Here is a 23914-nt window from a genome sequence, read left to right on the forward strand (position 1 = left end):
CCTCTGGTAGGGCTTTGAGGTGGGCTTCTCACGTCCTCCCTGGGTCAAATGACCCCAGCGTAACTCGACCTTCAGCAGGAGGGAGGTCTTTGCCTCATCCGAGAACCTCCTTCCTCTTTTGTGCCCTCCAATGTGCTCCTCTCCCAGCTCACTGCTCTCTCCAGCGTCAGTCCCCACAGCGTGCTGTGTCACCTCCTCCCCTCCCTCCATTATAGGCACCAAATTTGGGAATTTATTGTGGCACAATTTGCTCTAAAGCTCTAAAGTCTCCCTCCTTCCGACCAAAGCAGTCACACCACACCCACACACGCCTTCACTCCCTCTCAGCTCCCTCTCTTTCTGTCTCCTCTTATGCAGGAAATGATGACCCTTGACCCCCCCGAATCGCGGCGATCGAGCGTTGCCATGTCATTGCTGAGGACGGCGACACTTTACGGCAGAAGGTCAGAGAGATTTAACACTAACGCCAATTTCATATCGCTCGTGTTAACGCCCAATTATTAAAATGGAGACGAGGGGCTTTGCAAATGGGCGAGAAGTAGGTGATCTGAAAACCCATTTTTATCGCCCATGCCGGAAACAACGGCCATTTTTGGGCGATGTGCAGAAAAGTGTAAAATCCAGCCCAGAGAATCATACAGCACAGAATGAGCTCATTCGGCCCATCGAGCTTGTGCCGGCTCTGTGACAGAGCGATAGAATTAGTCCCATTCCCCTGCTCTTTTCCCATAGCCCTGCAAATCCCAAATTCCAATATTGATCCCGTTCCATTTGCAAGTCATTGGCCCTGAATGTGGGTCGGAAACTTCCCGTGGGGCAATGACTCCGATCCGCAAATAAAATGCCCACCTACCGGGGAGTATGGAGACTCAGGTCCCAGTACCAGTGGGGAGAGACCCACGTACTTGGGGGTACGGGAGGTACGGATACTTACGGTCCTGGTAACGGTGGGGAGTGACCCACGTACCTGGGGGTCCGGGGGGTGTGGAGACTCTGTGTGTACCCGTGAGGAGTGACCCACTTACCTGGGCGTCCGGGGGGTACGGACACTCTGTGGGTACCCGTGGAGAGTGACCCACGTACCTGGGGGTCTGGGGAATATGGGGACTCTGTGGGTACCCATGGGGAGTGACCCACGTACCTGGGGGTCTGGAGGGTATGGTGACTCTGTGCGTACCCGTGGGGAGTGACCCACGTACCTGGGGGTCCGGGGGGTATGGAGACTCTGTGGGTACGAGTGGGGAGTGACCCACGTACCTGGGGGTCCAGGAAATACAGAGACCCTGTGGTTACCCATGGGGAGTGATCCACGTACCTGGGGGTCTGGGGGGTACAGAGACTCACGGTCCTGGGTCTCTCTGGATAGAGCTGGGGCGAGGGGCCCACGTATCTCAGGGGCGCAGGAGACTTGCGAGCGACCCTGTGGTCACGTGATCCTCAGCATTAATGGGAAAACCCGAAACTTACATCTATAGTTAACATCAACAAAAATACATCACATCTTTAAAATAATTAAAATGGCATTTCATTAAATATTTAAGAGAAACACATTCTTTTTTTTGAAATATTAATTGATGTGTTTCAAAGGGGCTAAAATAAACGCAGCTTATTTCAAATATTTTTACATGTATACATGTTTGATGGATATTTGTTTTCTGGTTTTTAAAACTCTGATACCGGTAAAAGATTGCAAGTTGCGGGAATTAGTGCAAATTGTGGCCAATTATTGAATCTGCTTCTATCACATATTAATTCAGTGCATTCCAGATCACAACTCGCTGCATAAAACACATTATCACCATCTTCCCTCTGGGTTTTTTGCCAATTATCTTAAATCCGTGTCCTCTGGTAATCATCCCTGCTGCCACTACACAGTTTTTCATTGTTTACTCTATCCAAACCCCTCATAACCATGGACACCTCTATTAAATATCTCCTCAACCTTCTCCGCTCGAAGGAGAACAATCCAGCTTCTGCAGTCTGTACAACAAGTGGAACATCTCACCTCTGGTACCATTCCAGTAAATCTCCTCTGCACCCTCTCCAAGGCCTTGGTATCCTCCATAATGTGCTGTGCCCAGAATTGGACACAATACTCTGGCTGGGGCCTAACCAGTGTTTATAAAGCTTTAACATTACTTCCTGGCTTTTGTACTCTGTGCCTCTAATTATAAAACCAAAGATTCTGCATGTGCTTTAACCGACCTCTCAGCTTGCCCTGTCGCCTTCAAAGTTTAGTGTCCGTAAACTCCCAGGTCTCTCTGTACCGGCACTTCCTGTAAAATTGTACCATTTAGTTTATATTGTCTCTCCTCATTATCCCTCCCAGAACGTATCACTTCACACTTCTCTGTGTTAAATTATATCGCCCATGTTTCTGTCCATTTCCCCAGTCTCTCCATGTGTTCCTGGGGTTTGGTACTCTCCTCGCTATGTACTACATTTCTCAGTTTTGTATCATCTGCAGACTTTGCAATCGTGCCCTTTAGACTTAAGTCCAGACCTGGAATCTCGATCAAGCATTGCACTGGCCCTAATATCGAACTATGGGGTTCTCCATTATATAATTCCCTTCTGTCTGAATAACAACCATTCACCACTACTCTCTGTTATCTGTCCTTTGGCTAATGCTGTATCCACACAACCACTGCCCCTTTAGTCCCATGGGTTTCAATTTCCCCATCAAGTCTATGAAGTGGCACTTTACCAAACCCCTTTGAAAGTCCATATACACAACATCAAAAACACTACGCTAATCAACCCTCTCCGATTCTTCATCAAATAACTCACTCAAGTTTGTCAGACCCACTTTGACTTTAAAACAATTTCTGCAGGTTGTCATGTATCAATCCATGTTTTTCCAAACAAAACATCATTTTGTCCCAAAATATGGTCTCTGCAAGTTTCCCCAGCACAGACTTTAGGCTGACTGGCCTGTAGTCACAGGTTCATCCTTCTCTCTGTTTTAAATGGTGTTACATTTGCAACCCTCTTGCATCACTCCCATATCCAAGGAGGATTGAAAGATACTGGCCAGAGCCTGCAGTATTTGCATCATTCCTTCCCTCAGCAACCATTAGACTTCTCATCCAGACCGGGTAAATGTTCTATTTTACTGTGGTACATAAAGTGTTGGATTGAAAGGGGTTAACTGAAGTTGTTTGTTCAGTGACTGTAAGTAATGTCAGTCTCCACGGGTTAACTGAAGTTGTTTGTTCAGTGACTGTAAGTAATGTCATTCTCCATGGACCCTAATTGTATCAGTGTCGGGTTTCTCTCTTCTATTAATAAGGGATTCCTTTCAATGTTTACTCCCATAGTGTCACTGAGAGCATCGCCTCCGGCATTAACAGCGATCAGCGTGCTGCTCCATAGAGAGGGAGACGGAATCTGAGAACAGTGGATTGGAATGTGACAACAATGGATCGGAATCTGAGAACAGTGGATTGGAATGTGACAACAATGGATTGGAATCTGAGAACAGTGGATTGGAATGTGACAACAATGGACAGGGGTCTCATGTCCTCGATTGAACAATTTTATGTACGTTATGATATCCGATCATTAAAATGGCGGATCTACTTTGCTCTTCAGATTCTTCAATACTTTTACTATCCTCTCCTTGCTGCTGTGGGTGTTCCATGTAAGTCTCTGTATCCAGCTATTAACTCTACAAACCTTTACTAACTGCATTACTGTTCTTGTAATTTACTCTCTCATCTTTGCTGCTGTTGGTGATACGGTTAAGTTTCTATCTCCAGCAATTAGATCTGTGAACTACATTTTACTTTATTACTATTTTGTCATTTAAATCTTGGAAAGACTGAAGCCATTATCATCGGTCCTTGTCACAAATTCCGTTCTCGATAAGAATATAACAACATAAGAAATAGGAGCAGGAGTAGGCCACCTCGTCTCTCGAGCCTGCTTCGCCATTCAATAAGATCATGGCTGATCCGATCATGGACAGCTCCACTTCCCTGCCCACTCCCCATAACGATTTATTCCCTTATCACTCAAAAATCTGTCTATGTCCACCTTAAATATATTAAATGACCCAGGCTCCACAGCTATCTGGGGCAGAGAATTCCACAGATTTACAATCCTCTGAGAGAAGAAATTCCTCCTCATTTCAGTTTTAAATGGGTGGCTGGTTATTCTAAGATTATGCCCTCTGGTTCTCGTCTTCCCTATCGGTGGAAACATCCTCTCTGCATCCACCTTGTCAAGCCCCCTCATTATCTTATATGTTTCAATAAGATCACTTCTCATTCTTCTGAACTCCAATGTGTATCAGCCCAACCTACGCAACCAATCTTCATATGCCAAACCCCTCATCTCCGGAATGAACCTAGTGTACATTCTCTGAACTGCTTCCAAAGCAAGTATATCCTTGCTTAAATATAGAGATCAAAACTGTATGCATTACTCTAGGTGTGACATCACTAATACTCTGCATTTATACTCTATCCCCCTTGCCAACATTCCATTTGCCTTCCTGATTACTTGCTGTACTTGTGTTATAACTTTTTGTGTTTCATAGAATCATGGAAGTTTACAGCACAGAAGGAAGCCATTTTGGCCCATCGTTTACATGCTGACCAAGAGCTACCCAGCCTAATCCCACGTTCCAGCGCTAGTTCCATAGCCCTGTAGGTTACAGCACTTCAATTGCACATCCAAGTACTTTTTAAATGTGCTATGTGTTTCTGCCTCTACCATCCTTGCAGGCACCAAGTTCCAGACCCACTCCAGTGTCTGCATGAAGACATTTCCCCTCAAACCCCCTCTAAACCTTCTATCAATTACTTTAAATCTATGCCCCTGGTTGTTGACCCATCTGCTAAGGGAAATCGGCCCTTTCTATGACCATATCTAGGCCCCTCATAACTTTAGACACTTCAATGAGGTCTCCTCTCAGCCACCTCTGTTCCAATGAAACCAAATCCAGCCTATCGACTCTGTCCTCCTTGGTTAGATTCTCCACTCCCAGCAACATCCTCGTAAATCTCCTCAGTACCCTCTCCAGTGCAATCACAACCTTCCTTTAATGCGGTGACCAGAACTGCAGACAGTACTCCAGCTGTGTCCGAATCAGTGTTTTCTACAGTTCAAGCATAACCTCCCCGCTCTTGTATTTTATGCTTCGGCTAACAAAGGCAAGCATTCCGTATGCCTTCGTAAGCTCACCATCTACCTGGTCTGCTACTTTCAGGGATCTGTGGACATGCACTCCAAGGTCCCTTTGTTCATCTACACCTCAGTATTCTACCATTTAATGTGTATTCCTTTTCCTTCTTAGCCCTCCCCAAATACATTACCTCACACTTCTCCAGATTAAATTCCATTTGCCACTGCTCTGCCCACCTGATGAGTTGATTGATATGTTCCTGCAGTCCGCAGCTTTCTTCTTCATTATCAACCACACAGCCGATTTTAGTATCATCTGCAAACTTTTTAATCATACCCCCTATATTCAAGTCTAGATCATTGATGCACAAGGACCCGCAGGTCCCGCTGTACTTCAGTAGTTGCAATTATTCTCCATTTAAATTATGATTTGCTTTTCTATTTTTCCTGCCAAAGTGGATAACCTCACATTTTCCCACATTATGCTCCATCTGCCAAATTTTTGCACGCTCTCCTAGCCTGTCTATATCCCCTTGCAGATTTATTGTGTCCTCCTCACAATTTGCTTTTCCACCCATCTTTGTATCATCAGCAAACTTGGTTACATTACACTCTGTTCCTTGATCTAAGTCATTTATATAGATTGTAAATATTTGCGGCACCCCACTAGTCACTGTTTGCCAACCTGAAAATGACCCATTTATCCCGAATCTCTGTTTTCTGTTATTTAGCCAATCCACTGTCCATGCTAAAATATTACCCCCAACCCCGTAACCTTTTGTATTGTGCAGTAAAGTTTTTACGTGGCATCTTATTGAATGCCTTCTGGAAATCCAAATACACCACATCCACTGGTTATCACTTATTCACCTGCTCCTTACATCCTCAAAGAACTCCAGCAAATTTGTCAAACATGATTTCCCTTTCATAAAGCCCTGCTGACTCTGCTTGATTGAATCACACTTTTCCAAATGTCCCGCTATTGCTTCCTCAGTAATGGACTCCAGCATTTTCCCAATGACAGATGTTAGGCTAACTGGTCTATAGTTTCCTGCTTTTTGTCTGCCTCCTTTTTTAAATAGGGGCATTACATTTGCAGTTTTCCAATCCGCTGGGACCTCCCCAGAATCCAGGGAATTTTGGCATATTACAACCAATGCATCCACTATCTCTGCAGCCACTCTTTTAAGATGCTATGATGTAAACCATCAGGTCCAGGGGACTTGTCCACCTTTAGTCCCAATATTTTACCGAGTACTACTTCATCAGTGATAGTGATTGTATTAAGTTCCTCCCTCCCGATTGCCCCTTTGTTATCCACAATTGGGATGTTTTTAGTGTCTTCTAACATGAAGACCGATACACAATATCTCTGCGTTTTTGTGTTTAATTTGATATTATCCCTTATTTCCTTAGTTAGCCACGGATGGTTATCCCTTTCTCTGACAGTCTTTCCTTCTCATGGGATATATTTTTGTTGCGAGTTGTGAAATATCTCCTTAAATATCTGCCACTGCTCATCAACCGCCCCATACTTTAGTCTATTTTCACAGTCCACTTTAGCCAACTCTGCCTTCATACCTTTATAGTTTCATTTATTTAACATAGAAACATAGAAAATAGGTGCAGGAGCAGGCCATTCAGCCCTTCTAGCCTGTACCGCCATTCAATGAGTTCATGGCTGAACATGAAACTTCAGTACCCCCTTCCTGCTTTCTCGCCATAACCCTTGATCCCCCGAGTAGTAAGGACTTCATCTAACTCCCTTTTGAATATATTTAGTGAATTGGCCTCAACTACTTTCTGTGGTAGAGAATTCCACAGGTTCACCACTCTCTGGGTGAAGTAGTTTCTCCTCATCTCGGTCCTAAATGGCTTACCCCTTATCCTCAGACTGTGACCCCTGGTTCTGGACTTCCCCAACATTGGGAACATTCTTCCTGCATCTAACCTGTCTAAACCCGTCAGAATTTTAAACGTTTCTATGAGGTCCCCTCTCATTCTTCTGAACTCCAGTGAATACAAGCCCAGTTGATCCAGTCTTTCTTGATAGGTCAGTCCCGCCATCCCGGGAATCAGTCTGGTGAACCTTCGCTGCACTCCCTCAATAGCAAGAATGTCCTTCCTCAAGTTAGGAGACCAATACTGTACACAATACTCCAGGTGTGGCCTCAGCAAGGCCCTGTACAACTGTAGCAACACCTCCCTGCCCCTGTATTCAAATCCCCTCGCTATGAAGGCCAACATGCCATTTGCTTTCTTAACCGCCTGCTGTACCTGCATGCTAACCTTCAATGACTGATGTACCATGACAGCCAGGTCTCGTTGCACCTCCACTTTTCCTAATCTGTCACCATTCAGATAATAGTCTGTCTCTCTGTTTTTACCACCAAAGTGGATAACCTCACATTTATCCACATTATACTTCATCTGCCATGCATTTGCCCACTCACCTAACCTATCCAAGTCACTCTGCAGCCTAATAGCATCCTCCTCGCAGCTCACACTGCCACCCAACTTAGTGTCATCCGCAAATTTGGAGATACTGCATTTAATCCCCTCGTCTAAATCATTAATGTACAATGTAAACAGCTGGGGCCCAGCACAGAGCCTTGCGGCACCCCACTAGTCACTGCCTGCCATTCTGAAAAGTTCCCGTTTACTCCTACTCTTTGCTTCCTGTCTGACAACCAGTTCTCAATCCACGTCAGCACACTACCCCCAATCCCATGTGCTTTAACTTTCGGATCCTGGTTTGAGAACTAACTTTCTCACCCTCCAACTGAATTTGAAATTCAGCCATTTCATGCTCACTCATTCCTAGAGGATCCTTTACTATGAGATCATTTATTAATCCTGCCTCATTTCACAGTACCAAATCTAAGATACTTGGATGTGCAATTAAAGTGCCGTAACCTTCAGGGCTACGGACCAAGAGCTGGAAAGTGGGATTAGGCTGGATAGCTCTTGGTCGGCTGGTACAGACACGATGGGCCAAAGTGGCCTCTTTCCGTGCTGTAAATCTGTCTGATTCTATTTCACTCCAAATCCCATTAAACTGCTGCTCTTGCTGCCAGCCTGATGTATAATTTACCTGTTTATTCCCCTTACTCACAGTTAACTCAGTGACGATTGTGATCCTGTCCCGGGGAAAGTGCGGGCTCTCCAAATGTGTCACTTGCTACCTGGTGGCCATGGCAACGGCGGATCTCCTGGTCATTATCATCGACTTGATACTGAGGCACATTCCCACGGTTTATACAGAACAGTTTCAATTCGTGCTGTCCCTCCCCGTGTGTAATATCCACGCTGTCTTGCTTTATACAGTCACAGACTGCTCTGTCTGGTTCACTGTCACTTTCACCTTCGATCGATTTATGGCCATTTGTTGCCAGAAGCTGAAAACTAAATATTGCACCGAGAGAACGGCGACTGTGGTTCTGGGAACAGTGACTGTGCTGAGCAGCTTAAAGGACATCACCTGGTATTTTATCTTTTCGGGTTCGTACAGGCTCGGTAACATGCCCTGGTTTTGTCATGAATCAGACTATAGTTCCGATTCACTGGTCTGGGCATCAATCGAGTTCCTTCATTATATCCTCAACCCATTTGTCCCATTTGTTCTGATCCTTCTGCTCAACGCTTTCACCATCAGACACATTTTAGTGGCCATCAGGACCCGCAGGAGACTCCGGGGTCCCAGCAGTGGGGGGAGTCACAAAGACCCCGAGATGGAGAGTCGTAGGAAATACATCATTTTACTGTTTCTTATCTCGGGCAATTTCATCCTGTTATGGGCAATGTATATGTTGTATTTTATCTATGTCCGGATGTTTTCGCTCGGCTATGAATATTTCTATCTACCGCTTTTTATCAGGAATCTGGGATTCATGCTGCAACTCCTGAGTTGCTGCACAAACACGGCGATTTATGCCGTGACCCAGACTAAGTTCAGAGAGCAGTTGAAGAATGTGGTGAAATATCCCTTTATTCTGATTGTGAAATGCATTAAATAATGAGAAGAAGCAGAGACTCAGTCTGAATTTGTGTACGAGCCGCTCTCCACTGCATTAAGATGGCGGCTCTGGGGCCCTGCCCTAAGATGGCGGCTGTCACTCGGGGCATTTTCAACGGGGTGTGGGGTATATCAGTGTAACAGTGAGGGATGTGGGGTATATCAGTGTTACAATGAGGGGTGTGGGGTATATCAGTGTTACAGTGAGGGGTGTGGGGTGTATCAGAGTATTACAGTGATGAGTGTGGAGTATATCAGTGTTACAGTGAGGGGTGTGGGGTATATCAGTGTTCCAGTGAGGGGTGTGGGATATATCAGTGTTACAGTGAGGGGTGTGGGATATATCAGTGTTACAGTGAGGAGTGTGGGTTATATCAGTGTTACAGTGAGAGGTGTGGTGTTTCTCAATGTTACAGTGAAAGGTGTGGGGTATATCAGTGTTACAGTGAGGGGTGTGGGGTATATCAGTGTTACAGTGAGAGGTGTGGGGTATATCAGTGTTACAGTGAGAGGTGTGGGGTATATCAGTGTTACAGTGAGCGGTGTGGGGTATATCAGTGTTACAGTGAGGGGTGTGGGGTATATCAGTGTTACAGTGAGGGGTGTGGGGTATATCAGTGTTACAGTGAGCGGTGTGGGGTATATCAGTGTTACAGTGAGGGGTGTGGGGTATATCAGTGTTACAGTGAGCGGTGTGGGGTATATCAGTGTTACAGTGAGGGGTGTGGGGTATATCAGTGTTACAGTGAGGAGTGTGGGTTATATCAGTGTTACAGTGAGAAGTGAGGGGTATATCAGTGTTACAGTGAGAGGTGTGGGGTATATCAGTGTTACAGTGAGGGTGTGGGGTATATCAGTGTTACAGTGAGCGGTGTGGGGTATATCAGTGTTACAGTGAGGAGTGTGGGGTATATCAGTGTTACAGTGAGAGGTGTGGGGTATATCAGTGTTACAGTGAGCGGTGTGGGGTATATCAGTGTTACAGTGAGGGGTGTGGGGTATATCAGTGTTACAGTGAGGGGTGTGGGGTATATCAGTGTTACAGTGAGCGGTGTGGGGTATATCAGTGTTACAGTGAGGGGTGTGGGGTATATCAGTGTTACAGTGAGCGGTGTGGGGTATATCAGTGTTACAGTGAGCGGTGTGGGGTATATCAGTGATACAGTGAGGGGTGTGGGGTATATCAGTGATACAGTGAGGGGTGTGGGGTATATCAGTGTTACAGTGAGAGGTGTGGGGTATATCAGTGTTACAGTGAGCGGTGTGGGGTATATCAGTGATACAGTGAGGGGTGTGGGGTATATCAGTGTTACAGTGAGAAGTGTGGGGTATATCAGTGTTACAGTGAGCAGTGTGGGGTATATCAGTGACACAGTGAGGGGTGTGGGGTATATCAGTGTTACAGTGAGGGGTGTGGGGTAATCAGTGTTACAGTGAGGGGTGTGGGGTATATCAGTGTTACAGTGAGGGGTGTGGGGTAATCAGTGTTACAGTGAGGAGTGTGGGGTATATCAGTGTTACAGTGAGCGGTGTGGGGTATATCAGTGTTACAGTGAGCGGTGTGGGGTATATCAGTGTTACAGTGAGCAGTGTGGGGTATATCAGTGTTACAGTGAGAGGTGTGGGGTATATCAGTGTTACAGTGAGCGGTGTGGGGTATATCAGTGTTACAGTGAGGAGTGTGGGGTATATCAGTGTTACAGTGAGGGGTGTGGGGTATATCAGTGTTACAGTGAGCAGTGTGGGGTATATCAGTGTTACAGTGAGAGGTGTGGGGTATATCAGTGTTACAGTGAGCGGTGTGGGGTATATCAGTGTTACAGTGAGGAGTGTGGGGTATATCAGTGTTACAGTGAGGGGTGTGGGGTATATCAGTGTTACAGTGAGCAGTGTGGGGTATATCAGTGTTACAGTGAGAGGTGTGGGGTATATCAGTGTTACAGTGAGCGGTGTGGGGTATATCAGTGTGACAGTGAGGGGTGTGGGGTATATCAGTGTTACAGTGAGAGGTGTGGGGTATATCAGTGTTACAGTGAGCAGTGTGGGGTATATCAGTGTTACAGTGAGGGGTGTGGGGTATATCAGTGTTACAGTGAGGGGTGTGGGGTATATCAGTGTTACAGTGAGGAGTGTGGGGTATATCAGTGATACAGTGAGCAGTGTGGGGTATATCAGTGTTACAGTGAGGGGTGTGGGGTATATCAGTGTTACAGTGAGCAGTGTGGGGTATATCAGAATGTTACACAGATACACCACCTTGGGTAATGTTGAGGGGGCTGGCTCTTCAGGGAAGGCAGCAGCAGCCAAGTCTATGGCACCAGGGGTGGCTCTGCTGCACATTATGGCAGGAAAAAGTGTGGGAGAGCTCAGTGATAGGGGATTCTATTGTCAGGGGAATAGATAGGTGTTTCTGTGGCCGCGATCGAGACTCCAGGATGGCATGTTGCCTCCCTGGTGCAAGGGTCAAGGATGTCTTGGAGCGGCTGCAGTGCATTCTGGAGGGGGAGGGTGAACAGCCAGCTGTCGTGGTGCATACAGGTACCAATGATATAGGTAAAAGCGGGATGAGGTCCTACAAGGTGAATTAGGGAGCTAGGAGTTAAATTAAAAAGCAGGGCCTCAAAAGGTAGTAATCTCAGGATCGCTACCAGTGCCATGTGCTAGTCAGAGTAGGAATTGAAGGATAGCTCAGATGAACATGCGGCTGTAGGAATGGTGCAAGGGGGAGGGATTCAAATTCCTGGGGCATTGGAACCGGTTCTGGGGCAGGTGGGACCAGTACAAACCGGACGGTCTGCACCTGGGCAGGACCGGAAACATAGAAACATAGAAAATAGCTGCAGCAGTAGGCCATTCGGCCCTTCTAGCCTGCACCGCCATTCAATGAGTTCATGGCTGAACATGCAAATTCAGTACCCCATTCCTGCTTTCTCGCCATACCCCTTGATCCCCCTAGTAGCAAGGACTTCATCTAACTCCCTTTTGAATATATTTAGTGAATTGGCCTCAACAACATTCTGTGGTAAAGAATTCCACAGGTTCACCACTCTCTGGGTGAAGAAGTTTTTCCTCATCTCGGTCCTAAATGGCTTAACCCTTATCCTTAGACTGTGACCCCTGGTTCTGGACTTCCCCAACATTGGGAACATTATTTCTGCATCTAACCTGTCTAAACCCGTCAGAATTTTAAACGTTTCTATGAGGTCCCCTCTCATTCTTCTGAACTCCAGTGAATACAAGCCCAGTTGATCCAGTCTTTCTTGATAGGTCAGTCCTGCCATCCCAGGAATCAGTCTGGTGAACCTTCGCTGCACTCCCTCCATAGCAAGAATGTCCTTCCTCAAGTTCGGAGACCAAAACTGTACACAATACTCCAGGTGTGGCCTCACCAAGGCCCTGTACAACTGTAGCATCACCTCCCTGCCCCTGTACTCAAATCCCCTCGCTATGAAGGCCAACATGCCATTTGCTTTCTTAACCGCCTGCTGTACCTGCATGCCAACCTTCAATGACTGATGTACCATGACACCCAGGTCTCTTTGCACCTCTCCTTTTCCTAATCTGTCACCATTCAGATAATAGTCTGTCTCTCTGTTTTTACCACCAAAGTGGATAACCTCACATTTATCCACATTATACTTCATCTGCCATGCATTTGCCCACTCACCTAACCTATCCAAGTCACTCTGCAGCCTCATAGCATCCTCCTCGCAGCTCACACTGCCACCCAACTTAGTGTCATCCACAAATTTGGAGATACTACATTTCATCCCCTCGTCCAAATCATTAATGTACAGTGTAAACAGCTGGGGCCCCAGCACAAAACCTTGCGGTACCCCACTAGTCACTGCCTGCCATTCTGAAAAGTACCCATTTATTCCTACTCTTTGCTTCCTGTCTGACAACCAGTTCTCAATCCATGTCAGCACACTACCCCCAATCCCATGTGCTTTAACTTTGCACATTATTCTCTTGTGTGGGACCTTGTCGAAAGCCTTCTGAAAGTCCAAATATACCACATCAACTGGTTCTCCCTTGTCCACTCTACTGGAAACATCCTCAAAAAATTCCAGAAGATTTGTCAAGCATGATTTCCCTTTCACAAATCGATGCTGACTTGGACCTATCATGTCACCTCTTTCCAAATGCGCTGCTATGACATCCTTAATAATTGATTCCGTCATTTTACCCACTACTGAGGTCAGGCTGACCGGTCTATAATTCCCTGTTTTCTCTCTCCCTCCTTTTTTAAAAAGTGGGGTTACATTGGCTACCCTCCACTCGATAGGAACTGATCCAGAGTCAATGGAATGTTGGAAAATGACTGTCAATGCATCCGCTATTTCCAAGGCCACTTCCTTAAGTATTCTGGGATGTAGTCCATCAGGCCCTGGGGATTTATCGGCCTTCAATCCCATCAATTTCGCCAACACAATTTCCGGACTAATAAGGATTTCCCTCAGTTCCTCCTCCTTACTAGACCCTCGCACAACGAGATTGTTAATTAATCCTCTCTCATTACACAACACCCAGTCTAAGATGGCCCCCCCCCCTAGTTGGTTCCTCGACATATTGGTCTAGAAAACCATCCCTTATGCACTCCAGGAAATCCTGCTCTACCGTATTGCTTCCAGTTTGGTTAGCCCAATCTATGTGCATATTAAAGTTACCCATTATAACTGCTGCACCTTTATTGCATGCACTCCTAATTTCCTGTTTGATGCCCTCCCCAACATCACTATTACTGTTTGGAGGTCTGTACACAACTCCCACTAACGTTTTTTGCCCTTTAGTGTTCTGCAGCTCGACCCATATAGATTCCACATCATCCAAGCTAATGTCCTTCCTAACTATTGCATTGATCTCCTCTTTAACCAGCAATGCTACCCCACCTCCTTTTCCTTTTATTCTATCCCTCATGAATGTTGAATACCCCCGGGAATGTCCTAGGGGGAGTGTTTGCTGGTGCTGTTGGGGAGGGGTTAAACTAAAATGGCAGGGGGATGGGAACCTATGCAGGGAGACAGAGGGAAGTACAAAGGGGGCAGAAGCAAAAGGTAGGAAGGAGAAAAGCAAGATTGGAGGGCAGAGAAACCAAGGGCAAAAATCAAAAAGGGCCACATGACAACATAATTCTGAAAGAACAAAGATGTTAAAAAAACAAGCCTGAAGGCTTGGAGTCTTGATGCGAGGAGCATTCATAATAAGTTGGATGAATTGACTGCGCAGATAGCTGTTAAACGATATACAGAGACATGCCTCCAGGGTGACCAAAGCTGGGAACTCAACATCCAGGACTTTTCAATATTCAGGAAGGACAGACAGGAAGGCAAAGTAGGTTGGTTGGTGTTACTGGTCAAAGAGGAGATTATCCTGCCGAATATTGAATACCCCTGGATATTTTTCTATGATTTTCTATGTTTCTATGTTTCTATGTTGATTCAATGGCAGGTAAGGAAACGGACGTAAAATGTGGACCGCCCGGATCCCTAATTAACTCTTACATGACCGATCGACAAGTCTTAATTAAAAAAATGCAGAAAGACGACTGGGATGTATCCCAGACATTAGAACAACGAAATTGGTTGGCAAAACAAAAGAAAGAAAAAAGCAAAAAGGCCGGAGTATTACGAGTACATCAGTTAGCAGGACTAATTAAGCAAGTAAAGGACGTGAGAGAGAAAAGGGAGGAGCCTCAGTAGCAGCCAATGCCGACTTTCCAGGGGGACATTGGACACACGCGGTACCTTTAACCACCGAAGTAGACGGTCAACAGGCGGCCTTTGGCCCTTTTAAAACCAACGAGTTTTAGATAATGCCCCTGCTAATTGGAGTAAAATTACTACAACCAAACAACAAAAAGGGGAAGGAGCCTCAGAGTATGGGGAAGGATTCTTCCAGATATATCAAGAATGCTCTGGACAGGGAAACCCAGGCCGCGGTGACCGAGCATTTCTCCAGGCATTTAAGGACAGACTATCCGCTGAACACCAGACCATTATAAAAATGGGAGTAATTGTAACCCAGGATTATGATGAACTGGTCGAGTGGGCAAGTGGCCTCCAGGGAGGGGGCGATGAAAAATCCCAAACAATGATAAAACAAGAAAGGGTTTTTGCAGCAGGGACGGGGGGAGGACAGAAAAAGGGGACATGCCATAACTGCGGGAAGGTGGGTCACTTTGCCAAAGAACGTAAGGGGAAACACATAGAAAAACAATGCACATATTGCGGCAAAAAGGGACATTTAGACGCGACCTGCTATAGTAAAAATGGCTATCCTAATAAGGCAAGGACCCTGTCAGAACAGGAATACCAGCAGTGGCAGGAGTACAAAGCCACCCTGTGATGCCCGGCGGCCCCTGTACAAAGTAAAAAGGACGGAAGGATATATGTGTCTGCACTAGTAGGGGGCCAACAGTGTGAGATGCTAGTGGACACTGGAGCCTCAATATCCATTACCAATCTACCCCTTCCCGTAACCGACAAAAAGGCTTTAATAAACGGAATAGATGGATGGCCAACACTGGCCTACTAGAGCACCACCCAAGTGGTGGAAATTGATCATTTATGTATACCCATGAGATTTTAACGATGCAAGAATCGTGAGGGAACAATATTGGGGAAAGACGTAATGAAGGAATTCCAGGCCCTGATTGATTGTGGCGAGGGGAAATTAACATGGCCAAAGGCAGATGGCAGTAAGGGAGATTTGGGACAGATAGCTCACCATATGGAAATTTTAGGTGTAGCAACAGCCACAAAAACCAACTGGCACTCCGAGACTGGAGGATATGGCGGCATTTGTGCCTCTGTGCCCGGGGTTTGGGCACAGACAAAATTGGATACCGGAAAGGGGGACATGGACCCTATTAAGATCCGTGGACCATCTCATAAACCACACCAGCAATACCCTATAAGACCCAAAGCCAGAACAGCAGTTGTAGAAATAGTAAAGGGACTACTGGAAAAAGGTATCTTAAGAGAACTCCCCAACATGGCCAGTAGGGAAGCCAGATGGGAGTTATAGACTAACCATTGACTACACCGCCCTGAATAAGGTCACCCCCAAACTATACCCGATAGTGGCCAGTCCCTCCACAATCCTTAATGGATTATCCCCTGAACATAAAATCTTTACAGTCCTGGACATAGCCAATGGCTTCTGGGCACTTCCCCTCGACCCAGAATCACAAGAGAAATTTGCCTTCACGGTGGAGGATAAACAATATACTTGGACCCGATTACCATATGGGTTCCATAATAGTCCTGCCATATTCCACTGAGTCATGAGCGACGTACTAAAGCAAATAGAAGTACCAGCAGGAAATAGTATTTTACAATATGTCGACGACATATTAATAGCTTCAGAAACCAAGGAGGGACATCAGGCAACCTGATACCTGGTGTTACAAGCTTTGGAGACGGCAGGCCTTAAGGTCAACCCCAAGAAAGCCCAGGTAGGGAAAACCCAAGTCCTGTACCTAGGGTACTGCCTTTCAAAGGGGTTGAAAGAAATGCCCTCGGATAGGAAAAAGGCTGTCAAGGATATGCCTAGACCAGTAACGGTAAGGGGGTGAGGAAGGTACTGGGTCTCTTTAATTACAGCCGGAACTTTATCCCTGAGTTTGCAAAGATTGCCAAGCCTATACAAAGACTAGTAAAGGGAGGAAAACCGGCCCTAGACCTGATAGAGTGGGGCCCTGAACAAGAACAGGCCTATAGTAAACTCAAGTCAGAACTAGTCTCCGCACCTGGATTGGGACTGCCTGACATGGGTAAAGATTTCCACATCCACTGTACCAATGAAGATGGGTTCTATACGGCCGTGGTCACCCAAGATCACGGGGATAAAAGGAGACCTATAGCCTATTGTTCCACCGCCGAAGGTCCGGCGGTGACCGGATTATCCAGATGTATAGCTGCACTAGACTGCACAGCTTGGGCAGTAGAAATAAGCAAGCCCGTGGTAATGACCGGAAACATCATTCTCCACACCAAACACACCTTGGTAGAAATGTTAAACACAGGAAAACTGAGAACCGTTTCTAATATGAGACGGGCAAAGTGGGAAGCAGTCCTCTTGCCACCCAACAAAGCAGTAACTATAATTAGAGATGTCGGGGAAAACCCCGCGGAGGGCATAGTGCAAGAGAGAGAGCCCCACGATTGCGGGGACGTGGATATGGACATGGAAGAGGATAGAATAAAAGACACGCCCCTTCAAACCGCAGAACAAACCTTGTTTGTGGTCGGCTCGCGAAAATACCTAGAGGGACTCGCTCGTACCGGATGGAGTTAACCAGGATCTAGAGACAGTCGAATCAGGGCGAATTAATGGGGGGTCATCAGCTCAGGTGGCAGAATTGGTAGCCCTCACCCGGGCACTGGAACTATCAGAGGGTAAGATCGTTAATATCTATACGGACAGTAGATATGCATTCGGGGTAGTACACGATTATATGACAGCATTGGGGAGGAGGGGTTTTATCACAACTAGCGGACATTCCATAAAACACCAGATGAGAATAGAAGCTCTCTTAGCAGCCAGTAATAAACCAAAACAGGTAGCGGTCATTAAAATTAAAGCCCACCAAAGGGAACCGGACCGAACCAGTCCAGATTGGCTGAGTCACCAGGGAAATCAAGCTGCGGACTTTGCTGCACAAGAGGCATTAGAACAAGAGGAGTGTGAGGAAGCCTCAGTCACTGCCGCTGGGGCCCGAGACAAACAGATAAGTATCGAGAAACTACACCAGGACACTTCTGAGGAAGAAAGGGGTATGTGAACAAAGCAGGGCGCAACTCAACGAAAGGATAACGTTTGGAGACGAAATGACAAGGTAATGGCGCCTGAATGCATACAGAATACCTTATTGGAGTTGCACCATGGGCTGTCCCATTCGGGACGAGAGGCCATGACTGGGAGTCTTGGAAGAGATTGGTGGTGGAAGGGGATGGGGAGAGATATTGCCAAACATTGCCATCGCTGCATTATGTGCGCACAATATAATCCAGGCAGGCCCATTAAAATTTAAATGGGACACCAGCCCCGTCCAGGGGGGCCATGGGAACATTTACACATTGATTTCACAGGTCCTTTGCTCCCATCCCATGGAAAAAGATATTGCCTAGTGATTATAGATCAATTTACCCGGTGGGTGGAAGCTTTCCCCACATGTGATTGCACTGCCTCAACAGTGGCAAGGATATTGACTGAGCAGGTGATTCCCCGATGGGGAGTGCCTCAACAGTGGCAAGGATATTGACTGAGCAGGTGATTCCCCGATGGGGAGTGCCTCAACAGTGGCAAGGATATTGACCGAGCAGGTGATTCCCCGTTGGGGAGTGCCTCAACAGTGGCAAGGATATTGACCGAGCAGGTGATTCCCCGATGGGGAGTGCCTCAACAGTGGCAAGGATATTGACTGAGCAGGTTATTCCCCGATGGGGAGTGCCTCAACAGTGGCAAGGATATTGACCGAGCAGGTGATTCCCCGATGGGGAGTGCCTCAACAGTGGCAAGGTTATTGACCGAGCAGGTGATTCCCCGATGGGGAGTGCCTCAACAGTGGCAAGGATATTGACCGAGCAGGTGATTCCCCAATGGGGAGTGCCACAACAGTGGCAAGGATATTGACCGAGCAGGTGATTCCCCAATGGGGAGTGCCTCAACAGTGGCAAGGATATTGACCGAGCAGGTGATTCCCCAATGGGGAGTGCCTCAACAGTGGCAAGGATATTGACCGAGCAGGTGATTCCCCGATGGGGAGTGCCTCAACAGTGGCAAGGATATTGACTGAGCAGGTTATTCCCCAATGGGGAGTGCCTCAACAGTGGCAAGGATATTGACCGAGCAGGTGATTCCCCGATGGGGAGTGCCTCAACAGTGGCAAGGTTATTGACCGAGCAGGTGATTCCCCGATGGGGAGTGCCTCAACAGTGGCAAGGATATTGACCGAGCAGGTGATTCCCCAATGGGGAGTGCCACAACAGTGGCAAGGATATTGACCGAGCAGGTGATTCCCCAATGGGGAGTGCCTCAACAGTGGCAAGGATATTGACCGAGCAGGTGATTCCCCAATGGGGAGTGCCTCAACAGTGGCAAGGATATTGACCGAGCAGGTGATTCCCCGATGGGGAGTGCCTCAACAGTGACAAGGATATTGACCGAGCAGGTGATTCCCCAATGGGGAGTGCCTCAACAGTGGCAAGGATATTGACCGAGCAGGTGATTCCCCAATGGGGAGTGCCACAACAGTGGCAAGGATATTGACCGAGCAGGTGATTCCCCAATGGGGAGTGCCTCAACAGTGGCAAGGATATTGACCGAGCAGGTGATTCCCCAATGGGGAGTGCCTCAACAGTGGCAAGGATATTGACCGAGCAGGTGATTCCCCGATGGGGAGTGCCTCAACAGTGACAAGGATATTGACCGAGCAGGTGATTCCCCGATGGGGAGTGCCTCAACAGTGGCAAAGATATTGACCGAGCAGGTGATTCCCCGTTGGGGAGTGCCTCAACAGTGGCAAGGATATTGACCGAGCAGGTGATTCCCCGATGGGGAGTGCCTCAACAGTGGCAAGGATATTGACCGAGCAGGTGATTCCCCGATGGGGAGTGCCTCAACAGTGGCAAGGATATTGACCGAGCAGGTGATTCCCCGATGGGGAGTGCCTCAACAGTGGCAAGGATATTGACCGAGCAGGTGATTCCCCGATGGGGAGTGCCTCAACAGTGGCAAGGATATTGACCGAGCAGGTGATTCCCCGATGGGGAGTGCCTCAACAGTGGCAAGGATATTGACCGAGCAGGTGATTCCCCAATGGGGAGTGCCTCAACAGTGGCAAGGATATTGACCGAGCAGGTGATTCCCCGATGGGGAGTGCCTCAACAGTGGCAAAGATATTGACCGAGCAGGTGATTCCCCAATGGGGAGTGCCTCAACAGTGGCAAGGATATTGACCGAGCAGGTGATTCCCCAATGGGGAGTGCCTCAACAGTGGCAAGGATATTGACCGAGCAGGTGATTCCCCGATGGGGAGTGCCTCAACAGTGACAAGGATATTGACCGAGCAGGTGATTCCCCGATGGGGAGTGCCTCAACAGTGGCAAAGATATTGACCGAGCAGGTGATTCCCCGATGGGGAGTGCCTCAACAGTGGCAAGGATATTGACCGAGCAGGTGATTCCCCGATGGGGAGTGCCTCAACAGTGGCAAGGATTTTGACCGAGCAGGTGATTCCCCGATGGGGAGTGCCTCAACAGTGGCAAGGATATTGACCGAGCAGGTGATTCCCCGATGGGGAGTGCCTCAACAGTGGCAAAGATATTGACCGAGCAGGTGATTCCCCGATGGGGAGTGCCTCAACAGTGGCAAGGATATTGACCGAGCAGGTGATTCCCCGATGGGGAGTGCCTCAACAGTGGCAAGGATTTTGACCGAGCAGGTGATTCCCCGATGGGGAGTGCCTCAACAGTGGCAAGGATATTGACCGAGCAGGTGATTCCCCGATGGGGAGTGCCTCAACAGTGGCAAGGATATTGACCGAGCAGGTGATTCCCCGATGGGGAGTGCCTCAACAGTGGCAAGGATATTGACCGAGCAGGTGATTCCCCGATGGGGAGTGCCTCAACAGTGGCAAGGATATTGACCGAGCAGGTGATTCCCCGATGGGGAGTGCCTCAACAGTGGCAAGGATATTGACCGAGCAGGTGATTCCCCGATGGGGAGTGCCTCAACAGTGGCAAGGATATTGACCGAGCAGGTGATTCCCCAATGGGGAGTGCCTCAACAGTGGCAAGGATATTGACCGAGCAGGTGATTCCCCGATGGGGAGTGCCTCTTCAGGTAGATTCCGACCAATGCACCCACTTCACCGGGAAGATTGTAAAAACAGTATGCCAGCTGATGGGCATAAAACAAAAATTCCACATCCCCTACCACCCGCAGAGTTCTGGAATGGTAGAACGCATGAACCGTACCCTTAAGAACGCCCTGGCCAAGCCAATGCAAACATCAGGAAGAACGTGGACAGAAGTATGACCTATTATATTAATGAAGTTAAGAGCCACGGTAAACCGGACAACTGGATTAACCCCTTATGAACTAATGACAGGAAGGGCGATGCAATTCCCAGAAAGCATCATAACAGGTGGGGCCGACATAGGCCCATTAAAAGACAAAATTAAACGGTATGTTTTGGAACTAAGCACTCAACTCAAAGGGATGCGTAAATTAGTAAGAGACAATCAGGAAGAGAGAGACGCTCAGAAAGAGCTTGAATGGCTCCCTATGTCCCGATGACAGGACGTTGCATCATGGTAAAAACATTACCTGAAAAACCAGGATTTGCACCAAAATGGAATGGCCCATATGAGGTCATAATCAGTGGAGACACCTGTGCCTGTCTGGACATAAGAGGGAAGCGTGTATGGAAACATTGGACCCAGTTGAAATTGTACAAAGAAACTAATGAGTAAACATAAGACATGTGATTCACGATAATGTAACCAGGATACTTGTTTATGCACCCCAAACAGGTGACGACTGCAAGCAAGTCCAAATTACAGCTACTGCTAATGTGTAAATATTGTATTGTTTGAGCGTAACAAACATGTCTAAGATAGCGTATATAATCAGGTTACTCTATGTTGTCACGGTTGTAAAGCGAATAGGATTAGAAGATAACTTGTTTTTCAAGAGCCATATACGTTTACACGGCAATCGAACCGTGTGTTACCCACTAGCCCAATCAGTAGAGGCCCTGTTCGTGGCCACCCCTGGGTGGGTCCCCGTGACGTATATACGGCAGATACCTCGGACGCACCCTGTGAGGGACAATATAGAAGGGGGATACAGGGAAGATGCGTGGAATTAATAAATCCCACAGATCCTGTGTGCAGGGTGTCCTGGGGAAAGGACAAAACGGTATGCTCAGACAATGCAAGCTACCCACTTTGCTTCTCGGGGCAAGGATGGGGGTGTGTGTATGCCCTGGTCCCCAAGAACGCCACCTGTGTGCAGATGCAGTGTGCCCGTCAGCACTGTCGAGTGTATAGAGGCCAGTTTACTTGCATCTGTAACGAGCAAAGATGCCTGAACGTGACCGCAGGGAGGCAAGTTACCTGCGGTCAGTGCAACGGAACTCATGTCAGCTCAGAAACATGGGCATACCCGTTTGATGCTTACCAATTGGTCGGATCGGGCTCAAATTCAAGGGAACCGAGCAATTGGTAGTATAAGCAGTTCACGAGTGTTAGCAACACCGACGTAAAGTGTTATAGAGCTAAGGAGGGATTGGTGTTCCTCCTCAATGGCACCTTCAAGACCACAACACTGACCCTCCCTATAGGACCACTCACTGTTCCATGCCCCCAAAGGGGGCATACCCAGAGAAGGATAGTAACACGGGCCATCAGCAGGAGTTCTGTGCCGATTGGGAGGGTCCTATCACGCTGGGATCATCACTCGGCCACGTGTACCTCGGGGCCCTGTCTATGGGGGGGGGGGATCAGCGGGGGTAATTAGTGCCAAAAATAGGACACAAATGTATAACGCATGTTACGGATGAATCATACAATATCACCCAAGCCATTGATGCCATAAGAAAGCAGCTTGACTGGCTATTAGGGGGATCCTGGGGGTCCAATTTAACGCTTGGAGTAGTTATTCTTGTTGTAATAATAATTACTTGTTGCTTGATTATCGGATGTTTTAATATCTGCTGTAAAGTCATGATGGCCCAAATAATGCCGGTTGCCAGCATGATCACGGAAAAGAACATCTGATGGGAACACCCGGAGACGCCGAGGAAGACGGAGCAGACGGCGCAGGTACAGACCACTACCTATGAAGGGTAGGCTAGAACTACAGGCAAGGCAGGGAAGGAACTTGCCTCGAAGGTAGGCACGGAGCCACCTTCATTGTGGTCACCTGGATTTCGTGACCATCCTCCAGGACCAACAGGGGGAACTGTTGGAGTGGATTTTGGGACATAGCAAAGCATGATGGGGGAAGCCAACTATCTGCCTTTCCACTAAATGAACTTTGTACCAAGAAGCCTATCTGCTGTCCCTGATATGAACTCTGCAGCAACAAGTGACTCCTGGCCAGGTGCAGGCCACTGTTTCATAGAAAGTTTTGCAACAGAATAACTATCCACAAAAGGAGATACAGAGGAAGGGCCCCCAAACTCGCACCATGCTATCAGGTTTCACTAGGACTAAAAGTTGTCTGTAAATGAATTGCGTTGCCATATGGATTGATTGGTTGTATGTAAATGAATTTAAATGATTGTATTCCGCCCCCTGTAAACTGCTTATAACCCCACAACACAAGGCACTCGGGGAGAAGGTGTTTGCAGATCGCAGGATCTCAACTCTTCTCCCAGAGCTCTGTTCGCAATAAAGTTGTCTCTCTTACATTACTGGAGTCTATGTGAATTTATTTTCAGTAACAACTCAGAGAATTGTGAACCTGTGGAATTCTCTACCACAGAAAGTTGTTGAGGCCAGTTCATTAGATATATTCAAAAGGGAGGGAGATGTGACCCTTACAGCTAAAGGGATCAAGGGGTATGGAACAAAAGCAGGAATGGGGTACTGAAGGAATGATCAGCCATGATCATATTGAATGGTGGTGTCGGCTCGAAGGGCTGAAATGGCCTACTCCTGCACCTATTTTCTATGTCTCTATGTTTCAAGATGTCGCTCGGGATCTGGAATATTAGGTCCTTCATTGAAGCACCTCTGAACTCATCCCTTTTTG

The 23914-nt window shown here is 47.3% G+C and overlaps 1 protein-coding gene across 2 annotated transcripts; it reads left to right on the plus strand.

The window, feature by feature from the left end:
• Positions 1–3377: 3377 nt before the first annotated feature.
• Positions 3378–9146, plus strand: LOC139247665 (probable G-protein coupled receptor 139). 2 transcript variants are annotated; one of them, XM_070871752.1, is made up of 2 exons: positions 3378–3643; positions 8248–9146. In XM_070871752.1, the coding sequence occupies exons 1-2, from the start codon at positions 3421–3423 to the stop codon at positions 9144–9146; spliced, it is 1122 nt and encodes a 373-aa protein (XP_070727853.1). In that variant the 5' UTR covers positions 3378–3420. The 2 variants fall into 2 exon arrangements, 1 of the variants encoding a protein (XP_070727853.1); XR_011590954.1 differs by having other exon boundaries at positions 3487–3543; positions 8248–8291.
• Positions 9147–23914: the final 14768 nt, after the last annotated feature.

This window comes from Pristiophorus japonicus, unplaced genomic scaffold (genome assembly GCF_044704955.1).
Source record: "Pristiophorus japonicus isolate sPriJap1 unplaced genomic scaffold, sPriJap1.hap1 HAP1_SCAFFOLD_2788, whole genome shotgun sequence".
Classification (NCBI taxonomy): domain Eukaryota; kingdom Metazoa; phylum Chordata; class Chondrichthyes; family Pristiophoridae; genus Pristiophorus; species Pristiophorus japonicus.